Below are 27410 nucleotides of genomic sequence, written 5' to 3' on the forward strand. Positions count from 1 at the left end.
TGTCAGCTTTGCTTGAACTATGTAGTGGGATGGAAAGATTTATGTTGGTGTTGGTTTGTTAATAGCTTTGTATATTAGAAGTATTTTATATCGGATTCTGTAAAGTACAGACAACCAATCTATGGACTGGCAGAATGAAACAGCAGTAGAAGGATGTTCAATGAGGAAAATTACTGAGGTGTAAAGTTAGTGGAATACCACTTAGACTTATATTGTAATTGACAATACAGTAAATTTATTATGGGTGCATGATTTAAAGTTTTTGCATTGTCTTGTGTCTGGAGATGTCACTTATATTCATTACAGGATTTAGACATATTGTAGATTGGATTTGGCAATAAATTCTGAGCCATTGATGACTAGGCAGTAAGGTTGAGGGGTTGGGTTTCTTGACATTTTGTTAATAGAAATAGACATCATCAGTAGCTTCTACTGGTGCTTGGAAAGATTAATAGCACAGTGTTTAGAATGTACATGTGACGTGGTGAAAGGACATCTAACATTTATTGGCTGACAAACATTAAGTAACATGGGATTATACAGACGGAGAAGATGGGAAAAGATCCCAAGTGGATAGGTACATTTGGAAATCTTCAAATCTTAAAAACAAAAGAAACGTATTTGTTTTTCAAGAGAGTGGTATAGATAGCGAAGAAGAGACTTTGGGTCACTCTTACTGATAAAGGATGTAGGGTGAAGATTTATTTAAAAAAATAACAACATCAATTTACCAGTTTAACAGGTAGGATAAAAAAAACAAGTATAGTATAATGTCATGAATTCCTACAGAATGAAATGTTTGTATAAAATCTAGGCGTTACTTTTAATGTATTAATAAAATGTTGCTTTCAATTTAAGAAGTAAATAAAATAGTCTAAGGTAGCCTAGACAATTTGTATCATATATGTTACAATGGCTTATTGTATATTAAAACAATAGTGTATACTACCTATACTGTACTGCACGTCTTTCTTTTATTCTAAACACATAAATAGTAGTGGTGTTCTAAAGTTACAAACAATACATGAAAATATTTCTATTTTGTTACAGGATGAGAAAAATCAGCTGATGACAACCAATGTGTGGCTAAAGCAGGTATGCCTTCATTCTTATCCTAATGTTTCCTGATATTTCTAAGAATCTGACTTGTTTCTCTGAATAGGAAGCAAACAGCTCATTTGAAGTGATATTTACAGTATATAACTGTTTTTGCCTTTTATAACTTAAGGCATTTCATCTAGTACAATATCTAATCTCCTCCATGTCCCTTAATTCCAAATACCTCTTCAAAATATTCAACTCCATCCTTAACCCAGAGAGGGTTTTGGTAAGTCTGCCCAGGATCAACATTGAGCTGCCAATGCTTTGAATGAAAAAATGAGAGAGTGGCTGGAAAAAGACACCAACTCTAAAGGAAGAAAATAGAACACTTCTGCTGTCCCGCTGTATAGCAGATTTTTCCTCTGTTTACATATAGCATTGCAGAGCCCAATATTTGCTCAGCGGGATGAGAGAGAGTTCCAGAGACACCATAATGACGGGAACCTTTGAAGGAAAGTTAGTAATGTAGGAGAAGCTGAACGCTCTAGAGGGAAGCTGATAATGAACCTGTATTGTAAATTCAGTATATGGTACTGTTCTGATATTATACATGTACTACTCCTTCAGTCGGTAGAGGAATAAATTCACTATTGAATTCACTATTACTGAATAGCTAATAGCTTCCCTCTGGAGTGTTCAGCTTCTCCTACATTACTGACTATCCTCCAAAGGTTCCCATCATTATGGTGTCTCTGGAACTCTCATCCCGCTGAGCAACTATTGGGCTTCTCAATGCTATATGTAAACAGAGGAAAAGTCTGCTATAAAGCGGGACAGCAGAAGTGTTCCTTTTTCTTCCTTCAGAATTGGTGTCTTTTTCCAGCCACTCTCTCATTTTTTTATTCGATGCTTTGGCAGATGTTAAAAAAGCAGAAGTGGTTGGAATTACAGACCTGACTCTCTATTAACAAGCAGAGAATCTGCACCACTTCACTGTCAGAATTGGCAGTAGTACATGATATTATACATGTACTACTCCTTCAGTCGGTAGAGGAATAAATTCACTATTGAATTCACTATTACTGAATAGCTAATAGCTTCCCTCTGGAGTGTTCAGCTTCTCCTACATTACTGACTATCCTCCAAAGGTTCCCATCATTATGGTGTCTCTGGAACTCTCATCCCGCTGAGCAACTATTGGGCTCCTCAATGCTATATGTAAACAGAGGAAAAGTCTGCTATAAAGCGGGACAGCAGAAGTGTTCCTTTTTCTTCCTTCAGAATTGGTGTCTTTTTCCAGCCACTCTCTCATTTTTTTTATTCGATGCTTTGGCAGATGTTAAAAAAGCAGAAGTGGTTGGAATTACAGACCTGACTCTCTATTAACAAGCAGAGAATCTGCACCACTTCACTGTCAGAATTGGCACATTTCTACAAAGACAAAATTGGTGTATTGAGCATTTACACTTCATTGGGACTTTTTATTTGGAGTTTTTTGGGCTCCCAGTGCCACAAGGTATGATATATTCACCTGCGGTCAAACCACACTGAGTATGCCCAATCTCGTCTGATCTTGGAAGCCAAGCACTGTGGGGCCTGGTCAGTACCTGGGTGGGAGACCAACAGAGAATACCGGGTACTGCAGGTATTTTTTTATCAAAACCAGTGACACAGGACTTGGAACTCCTTGAAACATTAATATTTCAAAGAATAATGAATTGCATGTGGTGGGGGTTAGAGCTTGGTGTATATTCTATTTCTTATACTTTATCTCCCACATTGGAGAGGTGAACAATTAACTCACCAGGATTAAGAGATCTATAATACTGTAGATATATTTTAGCTCATTTAGCCAATGCGCCACAACTCATTTTTATGTGTATTTAAATATATTGTTGTCCTCCACCCGCTTTTTAAAGTGATAATAATAACATTTATATTTTAACAGATATAAAAATTTTGTATGAATTAACTAAGTGTGCCCCAGAAAAGACATATAGTCTTTCTTTCTTTCGTTTGGTTTTTGTGTCTATTCAAGAATCAGCTTTCTTTCTATCCTTAACCCCACAGGGCAGTAACCTTATTCAGATCTCATAACCCCAAACAACTTCTAAAGATTAATTTTCTCACACATTTTCTTTTTGCTTGAAGAACAGAGGAGAGATGTTTTCTTGAATAGAGATCATTGATCGATAGAGCAATGGACTGGTAGTGCACATACATGCTATAATAATGTCTGAGCCAGGTTAAGCAAAAATACAACATGTTCTACATTACTCCATCTGCTTTATTATGCATGACTTCAAATCACCTTTGTGCCCGTTTCATGACTCCATAGAGACCTATGATTTCTATAGGAGTATTTGTACCTCCTCCATTGTCCTTCCAAACACCATAACAAAAATAAAAATGTACATGTGGACATGGCCCAATACTATCCAGGAGGAGATTCTCTAAGCACTACTGCTCAGTTTGCTAAATATTTCATTCACCCTCATCATCTGTAATGAAGAATGGCACCTGTACTCTTGTTTGCTCCTCCCATGTAACTACCTGCTCGATTCATCTATTTTCTTCATTTATTGTTCATCCTGTCTTACTAACTTCATAGAGAAAAATCTTTAGTCTTTCCTTATTATGGGGAATTATTCAATCTTCTTTGAAAAATGCATTGACAACTCCAATTGAAGCAATGTTTTGCTCTATCTTCATCTAAACAAGGCAAATAATATATCTGTAGGATGGGATACAATCTAAGGACTTGCCCTAGTCAGTCCAGTAAGGGAGATGCTTACTTGCATAAATCATCAGATAAATGCCTTACAGGTCTGCTAAAGTATTTACTTAACTTCATTTTCTCAGTCAGTTTTTCACTGTTTCATAATTATTAAACAAATACTTGGATGCAGTGGCGGCTCCAGAGGGAGGGGGGGTACAGCACAGTCCAAAATTTAAACAGGGGAGCCACACCAACTGCAGGTGAGTCCTGGACGGCAATTATTGGTAGGGCTGAGGTGGGGGGGGGGGCAGTTGGTGTGGCTCCCCTATTTGGATTTTGGACTGGGCTGCAGCCCCACGTCTGGAGATGCCACTGCTAAGATGGGCTAATGTTTTTACAGTATGTCTTATATTTTTTAAATCAGGAATGGATAGATGTCAAACTAAGGTGGGCACCTAAAGAATTTGCTGGTATAACATCAATTCGTGTTCCATCGGATTCTATCTGGATTCCTGATATTGTTCTTTATGACAAGTAAGTGCATTACATATACTGTAAAATAAATCAAAAGAACATCCCGGAAATTATATACCTCTATCTGGTGAGTAGTGATGTTGTCACTAATATTTGAAGAGTAGTGATGCCATTCCAATATAACTTATATTTATTGAAGAGTTGAATTTTTTTTAAGTATTTTGTAAGATAATGTATTTTTTTCAGTAAAGTCAAAACACAACTGACTCTTCGTATGCAAACAACTTGCATTGTTTCAAATTCAAATGTATGTATTATAACAAATAATGACGATCTGACTGTAAAATAAATACTGTATAAAAATACTAGGTATGTGGACTTGTGTTTGAATATGGTCACTGAACGTCTTTATTGCTTTTAATTTACAGTAGTTATATTTTACAGTAAGTGGCGCATCACTCCCATTTAAAATGGCATAAAAGGACAATGCAAATAACCATAATATTGTGCAATAACCATATAAAAGTTTGAGGAGGTAGTCTGAGTACACACACATACACACCCCTAAATTATATTAAGAAACAAAAAAAGACATAGACTCTTTAATATTATTATTATTATTATTATTTTCTTTTAACATTGAGTGTAATATTTGTATTATAGTTAATATGTTATAACATATTACAGGCGACTAATAAATATCATAATTGAACTGTGATTGAAGATTCTTGGTAAAGCCATTGTATAGTACAGACTACAAACCTTTTAGTCCTATCTGATCTAAAAGGTAGGGAAGATGTTAGTATAAAAATGACATTGAATTATAAACAGCTGTAGACAGAAGTTAATAGGGTTATGCGCTCTTGTCCTTTTTCAATGTCCTCAACATTTTTTAGATAATGTCTTTACCGTTATGTATTTCTGCTTCCTTCTGTGCTTATCAGACTGTTCAAACCTTTTAGTTCTATCTGATGCAAAAGTTCGGGAAGGGAGAAACATTCAAAACCTCATTTAAGTACAAATATATGTAGGCAAGTGGGTTATGCTCTTGTAGCTGGTCTGACAATTGAAAGATAAATGGTATATTCTGTTGTATGTATCGAATGACAAGAGTACAGCAGGGCTGTGCCTTATCCAGGGGCAAATATATAATTAAATTGCTGAAAAGCACAGAGCAAACCAAAGAATAAAGCAACTTAGTAAAAATGTCAAGAAGCATTTAAAAGTCCATACATTGAAATAGTCTAAAGATAAAGAATCACTTTTTTACTTCTCAAATAAGAGCAATAGATTTCATGTAGAAGTATTGAAAAATAATTTTAAAAGATTATCTGTTTATAAATATTTGTCTTTATTTTAGTGCTGATGGTCGTTTTGAAGGCTCTGTTACAAAAGCTGTGGTGAGATATGATGGCACCATAAGCTGGACACCACCTGCCAACTATAAAAGTTCTTGTACAATTGACGTCACCTTTTTTCCCTTTGACCTACAAAACTGTTCCATGAAGTTTGGGTCATGGACTTATGATGGATCACAAGTTGACATCATTCTTGAAGACTATGATGTGGACAAGAGAGACTTCTTTGATAATGGAGAATGGGAAATTGTTAATGCTACAGGACAGAGAGGGAACCGAACAGATGGCTGCTGTTGGTACCCATTTATTACGTATTCTTTCATCATAAAACGTTTGCCTCTCTTTTATACACTTTTTCTTATCGTTCCTTGTATAGGACTTTCCTTCTTAACAATCCTTGTTTTTTACCTCCCTTCCAATGAAGGGGAAAAGATCTCACTTTGCACCTCTGTGCTGGTGTCTCTGACTGTTTTTCTCCTAGTGATTGAAGAAATCATTCCATCATCCTCCAAAGTTATACCTCTCATTGGAGAATACTTGGTCTTCACCATGATATTTGTAACTCTATCAATTGTTATAACAGTTTTTGCTATAAATATACACAATCGGTCTTCTGCAACACATAATGCAATGGCACCATGGGTACGGAAGATCTTTCTTCATAAACTTCCTAAACTGCTATGTATGAGGAGTCATGTAGATAGATACTTTACAAGGAAAGAAGAGACTGGGATAGTTAATGGACCAGAGAAATCCAGGAATACATTAGAGGCAGCTTTGGATTCCATCCGTTATATAACAAGGCATGTTGTAAAGGAACATGAAGTCCGTGAGGTATGTGGACCTGAGTTTAACTGTTTTAGGAAAATTGACATAAAAAAAATTATTTTTATGTTGCTTTAAATTAAATATAATTAATCCTTTATGAAATATTTACAGCATTGCCCTCCACACACAAGAATCTAGGTAGATATGGAAGTCAATGTCACTACCCTATATTCCCCTTCTATATTGGTTTGGTGCAAGCCAACATACAGATGTGGCCATGCTTATTGTTGCTGCAACGCTTGCAGAGAAGGCGCAGCAAGTGTGCCCGCGTCCGGGGGTGGATTGGGATAGAAAACCAGCCCGGGAAATTTCTGGATGGAGCCCTAGTGGAGGCGGAGTTTGTAGAGGGGAGGAGTCTGCCGTGCGGGGCAGGAAACTCGCTTCTCATAGGGCCTGATTGTGTTGTACACAGTTGCAGCCTTTCTCCTTGATTCTTTTACAGAAATTGTGTCTGTTACTTTCTGCTAATGCAGCTCCCTGGTGTACATCCGTGCATATGAATGACAAGGAAGGACTGAGATGCCCACTGTCATCCCACTGCAATCATGCTTTGTGCATCATTAGATGCCACCATCGGTCACACCACTGATACTTTCACCAGCCTTATGCTAGATGCAGATCATCCGTCTGAGTATGCAATTCAGTGTCTCTATACATAACCACTATCAGCAACACGCCCGTGTCACTCCTATAGCATGCCTATACTATGCAGGATCGGTTCTTGGTGCGGGCACCCCGCAGGCGCCCTCAGCCTACCCGCATCCCGCTCCCTGGCTGCAGCAGGCGCCATGGGCTTTGTGGGTGTCTGCTGCAGCCGACGCACCCGTCAGACGCTAGAGGTCATTATTGACCTCTAGTGTCTGTGCGGCGCTGCTATGGGAGAGACGTCATGATGTCTCTCCCATAGAGAGGAGCCATGGGGGCCAGATGGAGCAGCAGCAGCAGCGGTCGGGAAGCAGGAGCGGGGCTGGTAAGTATTAGGTTTTTTTGTGTGTGTTTGTAAGCGGCTACTAAGGGGCACAGCAACAGGGAGCACAACTACTGGGGGCACAGCAACAGGGAGCACAACTACAGGGTGCACAGCTAGTGGGGCAAATCTACTGGGGGCATAGCTATACGGGGCACAGCTACTGGGGCAAATCTACTGGGGGCATAGCTACAGGGGGCAAATCTACTGGGGGCACAGCTACTGGGGACAGAGCCGGCCCTAGGTATAGGCAAACTTGGCAAATACCTAGGGCATTTGGAATGCCTAGGGGCACAATCAGCTTCTGCTGATTAAAATGATATGCAGCATGCCTATATTCTGTGTGTGACTGCGGCTCTATCTGCATATGAAATGCATTACTAATGTGCGGCATTATGTGTATAAGGTGTACTACAGTACTTTGTGGCGTAACATATAGAAAGGGCACTGATGTGTGGTCTTATGTGAATAAAGAGCAATATGGTTTGGTGTAATGTGAATAAGGGGCACTATTGTGAGGAGTAACGTGGTACTACTGTGTGATGTAACGTGAATAAGAGACACTATTGCATGATATAATGTGTATAAAGTTGCACTACTGTGTGGTGTAATTTGAACTGGGGGTATTGGTGTGTGGCCATGCCCCTTCCCAACAAGAACACACACCATTTTGGGCTGCGCACTGAATGTGCGCACTGTTCCTATTTAAAATATAGGGGATGGGAGCATCAAAATGAGGACTGCTATGGGTGAGGGGTGATGGTGCTGAGAAAGGGGTACAGGGTCAGAGGCGGAACTATCATCTGTACAAGGGGGCACCAGCCAAAATCTTGCCTAGGGCATATTGGTCAGGGCCGACTCTGACTGGGGGCATAGCTGCATGGGGAAAATCTACTGGGGGCAAATCAACTGGGGGCACAACTACTTGGGGCAAATCTACTGGGGCACAGCTACAGGGGGCACAGCTACTGGGGGCATAACTGGCCATGCCCCTCCCCTACAAAGCCACGTCCCTATTTTCAGTGCGCACTATTTTGCCGCTAGGGTAGCGGGGGCATCACAAGGTGTAGAACCGGCCCTGATACTATGTTACAACTGCGTCTGATTAGACAACCACCTGTAACCGCCTAGGGATGTCCAACAGCAATACTGGCAGTTATGTTGAGCTATGTGTACAGGGAGCTGTGTGTCAATGTGTGAGGTGCTGGTACAGGGGGCTGTGTGTCATTGTGTGAGGTGCTGGTACAGGGGGCTGTGTGTCAATGTGTGAGGCGCTGGTACAGGGGGCTGTGTGTTAGTGTGTGAGGTGGTGGTACAGGGGGCTGTGTGTCAGCGTGTTGTCACGATCCGGGTATCTGGACGCCATTACTTACCCTTCAGATGCCTCCTAAGGCGGGCTCAGCGTTCCAGGACCGGATTCCGCTGTTCCTGAGTTTCCACATGCAGAGTGGTCTTTTCATCAGCCGCGGCCTCCGCTGTGCCCGCGTGGTTAAATGTGCATCTATCAGCCTGGCGTCTCCTGTCTCCGGTGGCCGGCGCCGCCATTACTGTTTCCCAGAACACATGGATTACAAACCAAACTTCCCTCCAAGTGTCTGCATGGGCGCAGCCATCTTGGATTCTGTCATCTGATCATTTCCACCAATCTGCTGTCTGTGTTGTTGATTTGCATAATTGCCTAGCCAACCCCTTCCTTGCTGCAGGTATAAGTAAGCTGTACCTGAGCAAGGAAGACGTCAGTGCTTTGGTTGTCAAACCTAGTTCCTGTTTGTCTCTCTTCTATGATTGTCTTCCAGGTTCCAGCTCCTGTCTCAAGACTTCCACCATAAAGACCCGCACCAGCATTCCACCTGCGGTGTAGCCTGACTCTCCAATCCATTGTGGATTCATCTGTTTCCAGCTACAACACTACCTGCTTCCAGCCTCAGCTTCCAGCAGAGTACAGCTTCCCTTAAAGGGCCGGTGTCCTTTCTACACTTTACCACTCTCCACCGGAATTATTATTTCTCCGCTCTCAAGTTCTACATTTCAGTTCACATTTCATCGCTCCCAAAGTTCATTTATTATTTAACTGGTTCCAGCCAGTATCCACTCCGTGCTAACAACAGTCTGGTTCCAGCCAGTATCCACAGCAGCTGTTTTACCTTCAGCAACCCAGCTCTTCCTGGAACACCAGCTGGTACAATCCTGGGTTATCTCCATTGCTACAGCCGGGCCTGGTAAGGACTTTCCATCTAGAAGATCATAAAAACTATCTCACACTACCAGTGCCCTGTGGCTCCTGCCATGCTGTAGTACTCAGGAACTGTATTTATTCTTTGCTGACTTTTACGTTTTCTTTTATTGCTGCTGTGATGCGGAGTTGTCATAATAAACATCATTGACTTTTATCTAAGTTGTCGTGGTCACGCCTTCGGGCAGTTATTATTCATGTTACTTACATGTCCAGGGGTCTGATACAACCTCCCAGGTTCCGGTACATCTCAGCCCCTACAACTGAGGCTGCCTCCCGTCAGCTCAGGCCCTCAGTTGTGACAGTAAGCACTGACCTAATGAATCCAGCCGGAGACCAGGATCAAGCGGCCAGGCCGATGCAAGAACTGGCAGCCCGACTAGAACATCAGGAGGCTGCACAGGGCCACATCATCCGCTGTCTCCAGGATCTCTCTACTCGGCTGGATGGGATTCAGACAACTCTCCGTGGATCAGGCGCGTCTGGTGCGTCAACCACAGTGACTCCAGCTATAACCCCACCCACCTTACCCATTTCTGCTCCACGTCTTCATCTTCCAACGCCAGCAAAATTTGACGGATCTCCAAGATTCTGCAGGGGATTTCTCAACCAGTGTGAGATTCAGTTTGAGCTACAACCTGGCAATTTTCCCAGTGACCGTACAAAAATTGCCTACATTATTTCTCTTCTCAGTGGCTCAGCCCTTGATTGGGCATCACCGTTATGGGAGAGGTCCGACACCCTGCTATCTTCTTACACTGCATTTGTGTCAACATTCAGGCGCATCTTCGACGAGCCAGGCCGGGTAACTTCAGCTTCGTCTGAGATTCTCCGTTTACGCCAGGAATCACGTACTGTAGGACAATATCTTATACAGTTCCAGATCCTGGCATCCGAACTGGCATGGAACGACGAGGCCCTGTATGCTGCATTCTGGCATGGTTTATCCGAGCGTATTAAAGATGAGTTAGCTACCAGAGACTTACCTTCCAAGTTAGATGAGCTAATCTCACTTTGTACGAAAGTTGACTTACGTTTCAGAGAGAGAGCAACTGAGCGTGGAAGATCATCTGCTCCAAAATCTTCTACTCCTCCTCCTCGCCAACTGTCACCAACTACAGATGAACCCATGCAAATTGGCCGTTCCCGTTTAACTCCTGCTGAGCGCCGAAGACGTCTCTCCGAGTTTCTCTGTCTGTATTGTGCAGCTCCGTCTCACACCATTAATGCCTGTCCCAAACGTCCGGGAAACTCCAAATCCTAGCTCGCCAAGGAGAGGGCCGGCTAGGAGTAATGATCTCCTCTCCATCTCCTCAAGATTGTAACCTCCCAGTCTCGCTTCAAGTTGCTCAACGTTATCAGAACGTCATTGCCCTCCTGGATTCCGGAGCAGCTGGGAACTTTATTACTGAAGCCTATGTTAAACGGTGGTCCCTACCCACCGAGAGACTTCCTTCGTCCTTTTCCTTAACTGCTGTGGATGGCAGTAAAATTTTTGATACAGTTATTTCTCTAAGGACTCTACCAGTTCGTCTGAGAGTGGGAGTTCTTCATTCCGAACTTATTTCATTTTTAGTGATTCCAAGAGCCACACATCCTGTGGTCCTGGGCCTTCCATGGCTCCGTCTTCACAATCCTACAATTGATTGGACGACTACGCAAATCCTGGCATGGGGTTCCTCCTGTACTAAGACATGTTTGTTTAAAGTGTTGCCTGTCTGTTCTTCCTCCCCCAGGTCGTCTGATGTTCCACCTCCTCCATATCAAGATTTCACGGATGTGTTCAGTAAAGCTTCTGCTGATATCCTTCCTCCTCATAGAGAATGGGACTGCCCGATTGATCTCGTTCCAGGGAAGGTTCCACCTCGAGGCCGAACTTATCCGTTGTCTCTCCCCGAGACACATTCTATGGAGGAATACATTAAAGAGAACCTAGCAAAGGGGTTCATTCGACCTTCTTCTTCTCCAGCCGGCGCAGGCTTCTTTTTTGTAAAGAAGAAAGATGGTGGTCTGCGGCCGTGCATCGACTACAGAGGTTTGAACGACATTACCATCAAGAACCGCTATCCTTTACCCCTGATTACTGAGCTCTTTGACAGAGTTAGCGGAGCTACCATCTTTACAAAGCTGGACCTGAGAGGTGCATACAATCTCATCCGGATCCGTGAGGGTGACGAGTGGAAGACCGCATTTAACACCCGTGACGGACATTATGAGTACCTCGTCATGCCCTTCGGATTGAGCAATGCTCCAGCTGTCTTCCAGCATTTCGTCAATGAGATCTTCAGAGACATTCTATACCGTCATGTCGTGGTCTATCTAGATGATATCCTCATTTTTGCCAACAATTTAGAGGAACATCGTTTCTGGGTAAAGGAGGTTCTGTCCCGTCTCCGTGTCAATCATCTCTACTGCAAATTAGAGAAATGCGTCTTTGAAGTCAAGTCCATTCCGTTTCTAGGGTACATTGTGTCCGGTTCCGGACTAGAGATGGATCCTGAGAAACTACAAGCAATCCAGAATTGGCCGGTACCCTTAACCCTCAAAGGGGTCCAGAGGTTCTTAGGGTTCGCCAATTATTACCGAAAGTTTATACGAGACTTTTCCACCATTGTGGCGCCTATTACTGCTTTCACCAAGAAGGGTGCTAACCCGTCCAAGTGGTCTGAAGAAGCCATGCAAGCTTTTCATCTTTTAAAACAGAGGTTCATCTCTGCACCTGTCCTGAAACAGCCTGACATCGACTCTCCTTTCATCTTAGAGGTGGATGCCTCCTCCGTTGGAGTAGGAGCGGTGTTATCTCAGAGGGCTAAAGATGGTCATTTACATCCTTGCAGTTTCTTCTCACGGAAGTTCTCCCCAGCGGAGCGCAACTATGCCATTGGCGACCAGGAGTTGCTAGCCATCAAGCTCGCTCTAGAGGAGTGGAGATATCTGTTGGAGGGAGCTTCTCATTCAATCACCATCCTTACAGACCACAAGAACCTTCTATATCTAAAAGGCGCACAATGTCTCAACCCTCGTCAGGCCAGATGGGCACTTTTCTTTTCCAGGTTCGACTTTAAACTCCAGTTCTGTCCGGGCTCTCAGAATCGCAAGGCCGATGCCCTTTCCCGCTCATGGGAGCAAGAAAATGAGTCAGAGTTTTCAGACAAGCATCCTATTATAAATCCGTTGGCATTCTCCACGGTAGGGATGGACTCTACGCCCCCATCAGGGAAAAGTTTTGTGAAGCCGACACTAAGGAAGAAGCTCATGCATTGGGCCCATGCTTCCCGTTTTGCCGGACATACAGGTATCCAAAAAACCCTGGAGTTTATCTCTAGGTCCTATTGGTGGCCAACTCTGAAAAAGGACGTTTTGGAGTTTATTGCATCTTGCCCAAAGTGTGCTCAACATAAAGTATCCCGCCAGTCGCCTGCGGGGCAACTGGTTCCACTATCTGTTCCCCGTCGACCATGGACCCATTTGTCGATGGATTTTATTACAGATTTGCCCATGTGCAACAAGTTCAATACCATCTGGGTGGTAGTTGACCGGTTCACCAAGATGGCACACTTCATTCCTCTCACCGGTCTTCCGTCAGCTTCCAAGTTGGCTCAAGTATTCATACAAGAGATCTTCCGACTCCACGGTCTTCCAGAAGAAATTATCTCAGATCGAGGAGTTCAATTCACAGCCAAATTCTGGCGAAGTTTATGTCAAGTCCTCCAAGTCAAGTTAAAGTTTTCCACGGCTTACCATCCTCAGACCAATGGTCAAACTGAGAGGGTGAATCAGGACTTGGAGGCCTTCCTCCGCATCTATGTGTCCTCCTCTCAAGATGACTGGGTTCAATTACTTCCCTGGGCCGAGTTCTGTCATAACAACCAGTATCATTCTTCATCTTCCTCAACACCATTCTTCACCAACTTTGGATTCCACCCTAAAGTCCCTGAGTTCCAACCGCTTCCAGCAACTTCTGTTCCCGCAGTGGATATCACCTTGCATCAGTTTGCCAATATCTGGAAGAGCGTACGATCAGCTCTGCTCAAGGCATCGTTCAGGTACAAGAAGTTTGCGGATAAGAAGCGTCGAGCAGTTCCTGCTCTCAAGGTGGGTGATCGGGTATGGTTATCCACGAAGAATTTGAGGTTAAGAGTTCCCAGTATGAAGTTTGCACCTCGCTACATCGGTCCTTTTAAAATTGATCAAGTCATCAATCCTGTTGCTTACAGACTCCAGTTACCTCCCTTCTTAAAAATACCCAGGACATTCCATGTTTCCCTGTTGAAACCGCTAATCTTGAATCGGTTTCATTCCTCACTTCCACCAACTCCGAAAGTCCAAACTCAACGAGGCGTTGAGTATGAAGTGGCCAAGATCCTGGACTCACGTCACCGTTACGGTCAACTTCAGTATCTCATTGACTGGAAGGGCTATGGTCCTGAAGAACGCTCTTGGACCAATGCCTCTGACGTCCATGCTCCTGCCTTGGTCCGAAATTTCCACGCAAAGTTTCCTTTAAAGCCTAAGAAGTGTCCTGGGGCCACTCCTAAAGGGGGGGGTGCTGTCACGATCCGGGTATCTGGACGCCATTACTTACCCTTCAGATGCCTCCTAAGGCGGGCTCAGCGTTCCAGGACCGGATTCCGCTGTTCCTGAGTTTCCACATGCAGAGTGGTCTTTTCATCAGCCGCGGCCTCCGCTGTGCCCGCGTGGTTAAATGTGCATCTATCAGCCTGGCGTCTCCTGTCTCCGGTGGCCGGCGCCGCCATTACTGTTTCCCAGAACACATGGATTACAAACCAAACTTCCCTCCAAGTGTCTGCATGGGCGCAGCCATCTTGGATTCTGTCATCTGATCATTTCCACCAATCTGCTGTCTGTGTTGTTGATTTGCATAATTGCCTAGCCAACCCCTTCCTTGCTGCAGGTATAAGTAAGCTGTACCTGAGCAAGGAAGACGTCAGTGCTTTGGTTGTCAAACCTAGTTCCTGTTTGTCTCTCTTCTATGATTGTCTTCCAGGTTCCAGCTCCTGTCTCAAGACTTCCACCATAAAGACCCGCACCAGCATTCCACCTGCGGTGTAGCCTGACTCTCCAATCCATTGTGGATTCATCTGTTTCCAGCTACAACACTACCTGCTTCCAGCCTCAGCTTCCAGCAGAGTACAGCTTCCCTTAAAGGGCCGGTGTCCTTTCTACACTTTACCACTCTCCACCGGAATTATTATTTCTCCGCTCTCAAGTTCTACATTTCAGTTCACATTTCATCGCTCCCAAAGTTCATTTATTATTTAACTGGTTCCAGCCAGTATCCACTCCGTGCTAACAACAGTCTGGTTCCAGCCAGTATCCACAGCAGCTGTTTTACCTTCAGCAACCCAGCTCTTCCTGGAACACCAGCTGGTACAATCCTGGGTTATCTCCATTGCTACAGCCGGGCCTGGTAAGGACTTTCCATCTAGAAGATCATAAGAACTATCTCACACTACCAGTGCCCTGTGGCTCCTGCCATGCTGTAGTACTCAGGAACTGTATTTATTCTTTGCTGACTTTTACGTTTTCTTTTATTGCTGCTGTGATGCGGAGTTGTCATAATAAACATCATTGACTTTTATCTAAGTTGTCGTGGTCACGCCTTCGGGCAGTTATTATTCATGTTACTTACATGTCCAGGGGTCTGATACAACCTCCCAGGTTCCGGTACATCTCAGCCCCTACAACTGAGGCTGCCTCCCGTCAGCTCAGGCCCTCAGTTGTGACACGTGTGAGGTGCTGGTACAGGGGGCTGTGTGTCAGTGTGTGAGGTGGTGGTGAGGGGCTGTGTGTCAGTGTATGTGGTTCGGGGTACAGTGGGCAGTGTGTGAGGGTCTGGGTACAGAAGGCTGTGTGTCCGTGTGTGAGGTGCTGGATGCAGAGGTCTATGTGTTAGTGTGTGAAGGGCTGGGTACAGGGGTCAGTGTGTGAGGTGCAGGGGGCAGTGTGTGAGGTGCTAGTGAGTGTCTGGGTACACGGGTCTGTGTGTTAGTGTGTGAGGTGTTGGATACAGGGGTCCGTGTGTTAGTGTGTGAGGAGCTGGGTACAGGGGGCAGTGTGTGAGGTGCAGGGGGCAGTGTGTGAGGAGCAGGGGGCAGTGTGTGAGGTACTAGTGAGGATCTGGGTACACGGGTCTGTGTGTTAGTGTGTGAGGTGTTTGATACAGGGGTCCGTGTGTTAGTGTGTGAGGAGCTGGGTACAGGGGGCAGTGTGTGAGGTGCAGGGGGCAGTGTGTGAGGTGCAAGGGGCAGTGTGTGAGGTGCTAGTGAGGGTCTGGGTACAGAAGGCTGTGTGTCGGTGTGAGGTGCTGGTTGCAGGGGTCTGTGTGTTAATGTGTGAGGGGTTGGGTACAGGGGGCAGTGTGTGAGGTGCAGGGGCAGTGTGTGAGGGGCTGGGTACACGGGGCTGTGTGTCGGTGTGTGAGGTGCTGGATACAGGGGTCTGTGTGTCAGTGTGTGAGGGGCTGGGTACAGGGGGCAGTGTGTGAGGTGCAGGGGGCAGTGTGTGAGGGTCTGGGTACACAGGGCTGTGTGTCGGTGTGTGAGGTGCTGGATACAGGGGTCTGTGTGTTAGTGTGTGAGGAGCTGGGTACAGGGGGCAGTGTGTGAGGAGCAGGGGGCAGTGTGTGAGGTGCTAGTGAGGGTCTGGGTACAGAAGGCTGTGTGTCAGTGTGTGAGGTGCTGGATAGAGGGGGTCTTTGTGTTAATGTGTGAGGGGCTGGGTGCAGGGGGCAGTGTGTGAGGTGCTGGGTACAGAGGGCAGTGTGTAAGTATATGTGGTGCTAGGTACAGGGGGCTGTGTGTGTCAGTGTGTGAGGTGCTGTGTGTGTGTGTGTGTGTGTGTGTGTGTGTGTATGCGTGTGTGTGTGTGTGTGTGTGTGTGTGTGTATGGGGGACTGTGTGTCAGTGTGTGAGTGTGGGGTTGGAGATATTTATCAAAGTGGGCTGTAGCCAGGGTAGTGAGTAACAGAGTTGATCACAGGCCAGGGTCTGCCTCCCAGCAGCAAAGTCGGCCAGCCCCCTCCCCCTCCCGCTTACCAAGTCCTGCTCCCTGGCACTGGTATTCGTGATCAACAGCTAAGGTACACAACCATCAAGTGTGCACTCCTCCTCAGCAGTTCCGGTTCCATGGTAGGTTGGGCTAGTCCCGCTGGGTGCTGCCCACTATGCAAATAACTCAGCCGCAGCCAGCGCAGGGAGAGGTCGCCTGCCTGGATATGTGTGATGGCCGGCCTCTCACTGCACTGGCTGCGGCTGGGTCATTTGCATAGTGGGCAGCCATCGGGGGGGGGGGGGACTAGTGTCCCTGGCCTTACAGAGAGGGGGAGCCCACCCCTGGTTCCTACCGCCAATACCTGGAGAGCTGCACCAGGCAGTAAAGCAACAGTTGGCTGATCAACAGGGACGACTTCTTAAAACAAGCCTTCCCTGTGCATAAGCTCTCTGTGAACCATTCCTGTAGGTCAGCAATGCTCCACCTATATGTAACGTAACTATGTATGACATCACATAGGGGTGGAAAGGTGCAGCAGAATTTTTTTTACTTGGGGGAGGGTCCCTGTCTATTTTGTCAGTCACAAGCCCCACAATTCCTGATGGCAGTCCTGGTGGGCAGCACTGAGCAGCTTCATAGCCGTGGCTACAGCCTTGACTGCTTGCGGCAACAGCTGTTATAATACATGAATCGACCCAGCGTTAGGGGGGAGCACCATCACCATGGGGAAGACGGAGCTCAGCCGCCGGCAAATCGTCCCGGCATCCTGGCGTTTCAATCCGCCACTGCCCGCATCTATGTGCTTGTGCACACGTGTGCACCCATTGAAACCTATGGAGCAAACGCTGGCTGTGACCAGTCACAGCCAGGCATGTTCACACTATGCCACAATGTGTATGCCCATGCGTACGCATCGCTGCATAGATGAGCGTGGCTGCATCTGTATTTACCTCTTTTACCTCTTACATTATCTTTCTCCACACCTCGAAAACTTATAAGCAAGTCACTCATTTTTGGCATCTTGTCCCTCTATGGAATAATCCTCAAATTGTAGCAGGTTTCTTCATTTAATTTGCAGAATGGATTTGTTACATATTTTTCACTGCTGTAGCTCAGCTAAGATGCTTTCTTGCATTTGCATTTCTCTAACGGGGCTATTTATCAAAGCTTGGAGAGAGATAAAATTGTGAGAGATAAAGTACTAACTTATCAGCTTCAAATTTACATTTGTGGAATCTGTATTGAGTTCAATGGCAGAGTTGGGTGATTTCAGGGAGGCACCTCTGTTTACGATTGATCGGAGAGAAAATGATACAACCAAACAATTGTGTATCCAAGGTCCTCTGAGCTTCATTATTGGGCCTGCCCTTTTATATAACAGATCCAACAGTGGGGGTCATTCCGAGTTGATCATAGCTGTGCAAAGTTTTGCACAGCTACAATCATCTTTCCTGACATGCGGGGGGACGCACAGCACGGGGCAAGTCCGCCCCGCATGTCAGTCCGGGCCCCCTCGCAGAAGTGCAAAGGCATCGCACAGCGGCTATGCCTTTGCACTTCAGGAGTAGCTCCCGGCCAACGCAGCTCTAGCGAACTGGCCGAGAGCTACTCCTCGCTCCGTGGCCCGCAACGACTGTGTATGACGTGACGCAGCCGCTGCGGCCCACCCCCGTTCGGTCCGGCCACGCTGCGTTGGCCGGACCGCACCTACGAAAAAGCGGCGTTTCGCCCCCTCCCACCCATCGATCGCCTCTGCCTGTAAATCAGGCAGAGGCGATCGCTATCCTGCTACGGCCCTCGGCCGTCCCGCAGGCGCAGGCGCATTACGCCACCTGCGCATGCGCAGCAGGGACCTGTTCACCCAGTTGCGTTAAAACGCAGCGCGCGAACGGGTCGGAATGACCCCCATAGTACAGACAAAGGAAAACATTCTGTGCAGGTCTAATAGTTAATATTAATTGCTTAAAAAGGAGTCATTCTCTTATCTAATGTTTATACCTTGCTGTGGTCATATAGCCCTCTAATCAAATGTCAGGTTTCATCCTTAAAAATGTCCTGCCAGATCCCTAATTGGTAGCGGATAGCATTATCTATGTTTTACTTTCCTGCTCTAGGTATGAGTTAATTTCTCAAACATTCGTTATATTGCTGAAAAATACTTTTTACTGGAAACTTTATCACTAATGAATAACTACGCCATTTTGACACAAAATGGAGTTATGCTCGATGGATATCCTGATATCTAATCTCACACATGTTACAGGCTGTGTTTGAAAAATGACAGTTAGGAGCTGATTGGTTGGCACTTTATCTCTTCCCAAGCTTTGATAAATACCATACTTACACTTGCTTTTATTAATATCTCGAGATAAGACATTTCTAGGAGTCCTCTTGCACAACTTGTGTTGGCTTCCTGTCCTCTTCTCCACTAAGAGTCCTTTTACTTACAAAAGACAGAGGGGTTATTTATCAAAGCAAGGAGAGAGATAAAGTGGAAATACTGAAGATAAATCACTAACCAATCAGCTTCTCTCATTTTTCGGTCTGTGTTTGAAAATGACAGATTACTGATTTGTAGTGCTTTATCTCTCTCCACTTTAGAGTGCATCCGGAAAGTATTTACAGTGCTTAACTTTTTCTACATTTTGTTATGTTACAACCTTATTCCACAATTAAATAAATTAATTTTTCCCCTCAAAATTCTACACACAATACCCCATAATGACAACGTGAAAAAAGTTTTTGAGATTTTTGCTAATTTATTAAAAATAAAAAACTAACAAATCACATGTACATACGTATTCACAGCCTTTGCTCAATACTTGTTGATGTACCGTTGGCAGCAATTACAGCCTCAGGTCTTTTTGAATATGATGCCACAAGCTTGGCACACCTATCTTTGGGCAGTTTTGCCCATTCCTCTTTGCAGCACCTCTCAAGCTCCATCAGGTTGGATGGGAAGCGTCGGTGCACAGCCATTTTCAGATCTCTCCAGAGATGTTCAATCGGATTCAAGTCTGGGCTTTGGCTGGGCCACTCAAGGACATTCACAGAATTGTCCTGAAGCCACTCCTTTGATATCTTGACTGTGTGCTTAGAGTCATTGTCCTATTGAAAGATGAACCGTCGCCCCAGTCTGAGATCAAGAGCGCTCTGGAGCAGGTTTTCATCCAAGATGTCTCTGTACATTGCTGCATTCATCTTTCCCTCTATCCTGACTAATTTCCCAGTTCCTGCCACTGAAAAACATCCCCACAGCATGATGCTGCCACCACTATGCTTCACCGTAAGGATGGCTTTGTCCTGGTGATGAGCGGTGCATGGTTTCCTCCAAACATGGCGCCTGGCATTCACGCCAAAGAGTTAAATCTTTGTCTCATCAGACCAGAGAATTTTGTTTCTCATGGTCTGAAAGTCCTTCAGGTGAATTTTAGCGAACTCCAGGTGGGCTGCCATGTGCTTTTTACTAAGGATTATCTTCCGTTTGGCCACTCTACCATGCAGGCCTGATTGGTAGATTGCTGCAGAGATGGTTGTCCACAGAGGAATGCTGTAGCTCTGACAGCGTGACCATCAGGTTCTTGGTCACCTCCATGACTAGGGCCCTTCTCCCCTGATCGCTCAGTTTAGATGTCCGTCAAGCTCTAGGAAGAGTCCTAGTGGTTCCAAACCTTTTCCATTTGCGGATGATGAAGGCCACTGTTCTCATTGGGACCTTCAAAGCAGCAGATATTTATCTGTACCCTTCCCCAGATTTGTGCCTCAGGACAATCTTGTCTTGGAGGTTTACAGACAATTCCTTTGACTTCATGCTTGGTTTGCGCTCAGACATGCACTGTCAAGTGTGGACCTTATATAAACAGGTGTGTGCCTTTCCAAATCATGTCCAATCAACTGAATTTACCACAGGTGGACTCCAATTAAGCTGTAGGAACATCTCAAGGATTATCAGTGGAAACAGTATGCACCTGAGATCAATTTTGAGCTTCATGGCAAAGGCTGTGAATACTTATGTACATGTGATTTCTTAGTTTTTTATTTTTAATAAATTTGCAAAAATCTCAAAAAACTTTTTTCACATTGTTATTATGGGGTATTGTGTGTTGAATTTTGAGGGAAAAAAATAATTTATTCCATTTTGGAATAAGGCTGTAACATAACATGTGGAAAAAGTAAAGTGCTGTGAATAATTTCTGGATGCACGGTACCTCTTGCCATACTTTGCTAAATACCCCCCTTAATCTAAATGTCTCATTTCAACACTCTATTATTTAAATTTGTATTACAAACATACACCTTAAGATATTCATGAGCTCAAGAGGGGTACTCGGTTGTTACCGACAATTTCCACATAAAAAAATGGGGAATTATCACAGTTTTTGCCCAATGTTATGCTTTGGGCTATTCAATTATAACCCTTTTTTTGTATGAAAAATACCCTGTTTTTTGTGTGATAACACATGGGATCCAGGATAAGTCAGATCATCAGGGATTTTGTTTCAAGGGTTTGAAGCACCCGACGCATAATCCCAATAAATGCCGGGTAACATGGTTAATTGAATATCCCCCGGTGAATAAGTTAGTTGCTGTAAATGACTGCAGCTAATTGAATACTGGCCACAGTGTAAGAAGTACATGGGTACAATTATTCACTATGTTGAATAATTGCATACTGTCATCCCAAATATCCTGTGACACCTCCCCTCACATCATTTATGTCCCTTAATGAGTGACCCGTTCTCTTTTTATCCTTGTACTGTACTTCCACTAATCCACCATATGATCAAGGTATGCTTAAATTATATTTCACTTTATTTGAACATGCTCATATAATGTTTTATATGCTATTTAACCTCTTTACTGTTAGAGGTATGTGTACATATTTATTTGATTTTTATACGCTGATTGAGACTTTCTTCCATTCCATGCTTCCCGTCACCAATATGTTGTTATATATCTGTTTACTGTATATCTGACAAACTCCAATAAAAAGATTTCTCAAAAAAGAAGACACTTAAACTATAAATTAATTGAACCATGAAATGGGTCTGATTTATAAATCAAGCAATGCTCACATGACCCGTTAGCCATGTATATAGCCAGAACTCTTGGGACTGGACCCAGTGGTGGATTTCCCACTAGCCATGAAAGGCAAGTGCCTAAGGACGCAACTAGCTGGGGGCAGCCCAACAGTCCCCCCCCCTTCCCCACACACACACACACACACACACACACACACACACTCCCCCTTCCCCCACTTTTCCGTGCACCAATATTTAGCCACTGCTATTTATACACAGAAGCCATGGCTACAATAAGAACAACATGCTCTTGATACATTGGAGGATTTTTAATTACGTATCGACACCCTATGCAGTCTGGAGCCCAGAACTGGACGTTTTTAGCCCAGAAAAGTCTGTGGGGGTGGGCAATTATATTGTGCCTGGGAGCGACCTGGTACATAAAGATGCCTCTGACTGGACCATAACTAAACAATGGCATGCCACTTTTTACAGTACAATGTACACCTTCAAGATTTAAGTGTAAGTCATACTTTTAGTGCAATGACTTTTAAATATTACCATATCAAGGTATAACATCTGGCTTATAGTAAAACATTCGTTGCACTAGTGATGTGCAATATACAGGTGCAGAACTTTTATTTTACAAACCTATCAAAATAGGGATCCCTTTGCCAAGAATACTGAGTTTGCTGAGAATACTGACAGTTCAACACTCTCACAGTTTCATCATTTTGACAAGTTGCAGAGTGCTCCATTAGATCAGTGAGCATTGCTTTATATGTAGGTGTAGCGTAAGCCAGTGCTTGAAGTGGGAATTTAGAAGAGGGAGAATGGAAATTTGAATTGAATTGCCAGGGGTCACCCAACACCACCAGAAGCTTTAGGGACTATGATAATGTGATATAGATGTTTTGTTAACACTCCTGCCACCAGCTGAGAATACATTAGATCACTCAAAAACAAAAAAAATGTATGCCATCAGTGTCACTTAGTTATTGTCTATCTATCTATCTATCTATCTATCTATCTATCTATCTATCTATATATCTATATATATATATATATATATATATATATATTTTAATAAGTGCCATTGTTCTATGTGCTATAATGGCTATATAGATCAATTCAGTGTACTATTGGTGTGTGTAACAAAACACTTCCTTCTTGGTCATAATGGAATCCTGCTTAGAGGATCGGTGCTGGGCGATGGATTTAATGAAGAATGCATTCGCACAGTCGATCGCAAGGTGATTGACAGAAAGAGGACATTTATGGGTGTCAACTGACCGTTTTCTGGGAGTGTTTGGGAAAACGCAGGCATGTCCAAACGTTTGCAGGGTGGGTGTCTGACGACAATTCCGGGACCAAAAAGACTGGAGTGATCGCAGCGGCTGAGTAAGTCCAGAGCTACTCAGAAACTGCACAAACTGTTTTTGTACTGCTCGGCTGCAAAGGCCTTCGCACACTTGCAAAGCGCTGCAAAAAGTTGTAGCGAGCGATCAACTCGGAATGACCCCCCCATGTACCACATACGCAGTACATGGCTAATCCCTGCTACATGCATATTTTACTCAGGTCCAGGTGTGCATTGCTTTTGTCCTTTCTAAATCACTTTTCCTATCCAGAATCATCAGAGCACTGGCTACGTTTTCCCTGCACTATACTTAAAATCACTGAGTAATACCACAGCATAGTCATGAATTCACTTAAGATTCTTTTTAACATCAGTTAAGATTCTTGTTAATGTATAATGTAATCTATGGTTTAATAAGTATTACAATAAAATTGTGTGTGTGTGTGTGTGTGTGTGTGTGTGTGTGTGTGTGTGTGTGTGTGTGTGTGTGTGTGTGTGTGTGTAATTAATATGAAAGATTGATGCTGTCCTAGACTGGGACCTATCTAACTGTCATATCTGTTTGAGAAGTAGTTAGTTTGTCAGTCATTATGCTGTCAATAGTCAATATGTTAACAGCATTATATTGAGTGGAAATTGTACCGGTGTTTGCATTATAAATTTAAACATGATAGTAAAGTATCAAGTTTAATGTTAGCAGTTAGCAATTATCAAGTTTAATGTTAGCAGTTGGGCAAAACCATGGGGGTCATTCCGAGTTGATCGCTAGCTGCCGTTGTTCGCAGCGCAGCGATCAGGCTAAAAATCGGCTGTTCTGCGCATGCGTATGGGCCGCAGTGCGCACGCGCGAAGTACTTTCACACAAAACTATGCAGTTTTACACAAGGGCGAGCGACTCTTTTCAGTCGCTCGGCTGATCAGTGAGTGATTGACAGGAAAGGGGCATTTCTGGGAGGTAACTGACCGTTTTCCGAGAGTGTGCTAAAAAACGCAGGCGTGTCAGAAGATAACGCAGGCGTGTCTGGGGAAACGGGGGAGTGGCTGGCCGAACACAGGGTGTGTATGTGACGTCAAAACAGGAACTAAATAGTCTGCAGTGATTGCAAGGTAGGAGTAGGTCTGCAGCTACTCAGAAACTGCATGAAAAATTTTTCGAACAGTTCTGCGATCCTTTCGTTCGCACTTCTGCTAAGCTAAGATACACTCCCAGAGGGCGGCGGCTTAGCGTTTGCACTGCTGCTAAAAGCAGCTAGCGAGCGATCAACTCGGAATGAGGGCCCATCTGCACTGCAGGTGTGGCAGATATAACATTTGCAGAGAGTTAGATTTAGGTGGGTTATTTTGTTTCTGTGCAGGGTAAATACTGGCTGCTTTATTTTTACACTGCAATTTAGATTTCAGTTTGAACACACCCCACCCAAATCTAACTCTCTCTGTACATGTTATATCTGTTCCCCCTGCAGTGCACATGGTTTTGCCCAACTGCTAACAAATTTGCTGCTGCGATCAACTCTGAATTTGGCCCTTAAGGCCCAACAGTGGGACATACAAAATTTCACAGATGTATGTAGCATGTGGCAACAATTTCGTAGAGCAGCTACAAATATTTTGCCCAATTTTACTCACACAACACAGTCATTTAGCAGCTCAACATATCAAAAGCAAAGCACACCACACCGTGATATGATAATCAAGTAATTTCAATTTTCTTATTGGTTTATTGTATTTTTTTGTATGTTTTTATATAATGCAATTTTGGAGTAAGAAAATGGGAAGTACAGTACGTATCACATCACCAGAATAAAATGGTGCAATTTAACCCAAATAACAAATAACAACTTTGTTTTGTTTCCCAGGTTGTTGAAGATTGGAAATTTGTGGCTCAAGTGTTGGACCGAGTATTTTTATGGACATTTCTTCTAGTTTCAGTCCTTGGGTCCTTATTTTTATTTATTCCTGTTATACACAAGTGGGCGAACATCATTGTGCCTATACACATTGGAAATATGCATGGAGACAGAACTACATAGTCTAATTGCCTGTGTGTTTCTTAAAATAATGAATGCATATCCCATATATTGCTGCGGTATGTAATATTTTGAATATTAATGCTTTAAAAGAAAATATTTTTATTTGAGTAGCTTGTATAGTTAAAATTAACAAAATAAATATATACAAAATCATTGAAATGTGTGTTCGATGCATTGTTTAGCTAAATATAATTTTATTAATTAAGCGAATCTTGCAGCAAACATTTTCCAAAATATTTTGGGAATGTTTCAGAGGAATACCTACCTCTTGAGCAGCCCATGTGACTGTAGTGGTAAGGTGGACCAGTATTGCTCTGGTTCTGCCACGTGTGTGGACTATCCACTAAGCTGTTTTGAACATGACACATGAAGCCCTGTTTGGTCTCTGAGTATACATATCCACTATAGAGCTTGTTCCTAAGTAGGTTACAGATGTATAGTAAAACAAACAAAATACATGCTCCCTATTGAGTGATAACATGATATTACACTGCTCACGTACCATTCTCAGGAACAGCTACTATTATTTACATTTTGACAAAGTTAAAGTAGCAACAAGTACAAGACATATGGGTACATTTACTAACCATCAGTTTTGGGTTATTTTTATTCCAAAACCGACCTGCTGTCCTGATGGTGATATTAGTCATATTTGCCTGCTGTATTTACCATTGGTTTATACCTTTCCAATCAAAACGAATGGCAAATTAAAGTTAAAATTGTCGTTTAAAAAAAAAATCCCCCCCCCCCCCCCCAACATCCATAACCAGGCCCAGACTCGAACCTCTGAGCCTAGGCTTGTATTGGAAAATAGGGAAGAATTGTGGCCCTCATTCCGAGTTGTTCGCTCGCTAGCCGCTTTTCGCAGCATTACACACGCTAAGCCGCCGCCCTCTGGGAGTGTATCTTAGCTTAGCAGAATTGCGAACGAAGTATTCGCAATATTGCGAAAAGATTTTTCTGTGCAGTTTCTGAGTAGCTCGAGACTTACTCTTCCAGTGCGATCAGTTCAGTGCTTGTCGTTCCTGGTTTGACGTCACAAACACACCTAGCATTCGCCCAGACACTCCCCCGTTTCTCCAGCCACTCCCGCGTTTTTCCCAGAAACGGCAGCGTTTTTTCACACACAACCATAAAACGTCCAGTTTCCGCCCAGAAACACCCACTTCCTGTCAATCACACTCCGATCACCAGAACGAAGAAAAAACCTCGTAATGCCGTGAGTAAAATACCAAACTTCTTAGCAAATTTACTTGGCGCAGTTGCAGTGCGAACATTGCGCATGCGCAATTAGCGGAAAATCGCTGCGATGCGAAGAAAATTACAGAGCGAACAACTCGGAATGAGGGCCCGTGTTGGGTAACTCTACATTCCAGCAACCAGCACTAGACTGAACCAGCAAGGGAGATAAAGCATATACACTGCATGGGGTCCTGCTGCCGTAATGTTAATCAGCCCCAAACTGGTCAGCCCAGGGCTGTTATCCCTAGGAAATTTGAGACACTCTCCCCAAATAAAGGGTTGCCCCCTCCCAAGGAAAAACAAGCAAGGCTCTTCCCCACACCTCCTGGACTTTGAGTACAGGGCTAATAAAAAAAACAAATAGCTTTTTACTGGTTGCCTACAAGTCCCATGATGGCACTTGTGGAACCACCAGTGCCAGCACGACCTGACATTTTGAGTGCACTGGCAGCTGTAGTACACATTTAAAAAAATTACTAAAATAAAGACAAAACACACACACACACACACACACACACACACACACACACTGACTGTTGTACAAAATTGTTATTAACTAAACACTCCCCCACCCATTCCCCTTTTTTTACAACATCCTGGGATGAGGTCCTCTTCATTCCATGCAGGCATCCATAGGTCTTGGCAAAACCAAAAAGTGCCAAACTTTCTCTTTGAAGGGGTGCGATGAAAGATACGGGGTCACTTCAGTCACTATCAATTGGAATGCTCTTCGCTTCCCCATTCATTTCATGAAGAACAAGATGAAAAAGAAAAATACCAGGCATGCAGCTATTCCAGAGTGTCAAATATGCCCAAAACATGAAAACCTTCTGCAGATACAATAAAGGAAGGAGAGTCATTTAAAACCCTAACACAGTATTCCCATATGGGAACTTTATACAATGTTCTTTTATATCTCTTAAATACAGTATACAGTAAGTAATTTCATTTTCATCTGCGCATTGTTTCCAAGTGGGAACATACTTTAATAACACAGAGCCTTATACAGTTTCAGTTGCAGTTTTTCTAAAATAGCAAAACTGTAACTGCAATTTTTCACATGCTGGTGGCCGCCCAGCACAGGGCAAGGCCGCCCAGCATGTTAATGGCATCCAGCGATGCG

The 27410-nt window shown here is 43.9% G+C and overlaps 1 protein-coding gene and 1 pseudogene across 1 annotated transcript; both read left to right on the forward strand.

The window, feature by feature from the left end:
* Positions 1-1035: 1035 nt before the first annotated feature.
* Positions 1036-25151, forward strand: LOC134932150 (neuronal acetylcholine receptor subunit alpha-5). Its single transcript, XM_063926288.1, has 4 exons — positions 1036-1095; positions 4185-4294; positions 5595-6426; positions 24872-25151. The coding sequence occupies exons 1-4, from the start codon at positions 1069-1071 to the stop codon at positions 25043-25045; spliced, it is 1143 nt and encodes a 380-aa protein (XP_063782358.1). The 5' UTR covers positions 1036-1068; the 3' UTR covers positions 25046-25151.
* On the forward strand, positions 2571-2689 carry LOC134938971 (5S ribosomal RNA; annotated as a pseudogene).
* Positions 25152-27410: the final 2259 nt, after the last annotated feature.

Source organism: Pseudophryne corroboree, chromosome 6 (assembly GCF_028390025.1).
Source record: "Pseudophryne corroboree isolate aPseCor3 chromosome 6, aPseCor3.hap2, whole genome shotgun sequence".
NCBI lineage: Eukaryota > Metazoa > Chordata > Amphibia > Anura > Myobatrachidae > Pseudophryne > Pseudophryne corroboree.

Coding starts and splice junctions, on each gene's coding strand:
- LOC134932150 (XM_063926288.1), top strand. CDS start 1,069: ATGACAACCAATGTGTGGCTAAAGCAG. Junction 1,096..4,184: donor CCAATGTGTGGCTAAAGCAG/GTATGCCTTCAT, acceptor TTTTTAAATCAG/GAATGGATAGATGTCAAACT. Junction 4,295..5,594: donor GATATTGTTCTTTATGACAA/GTAAGTGCATTA, acceptor TCTTTATTTTAG/TGCTGATGGTCGTTTTGAAG.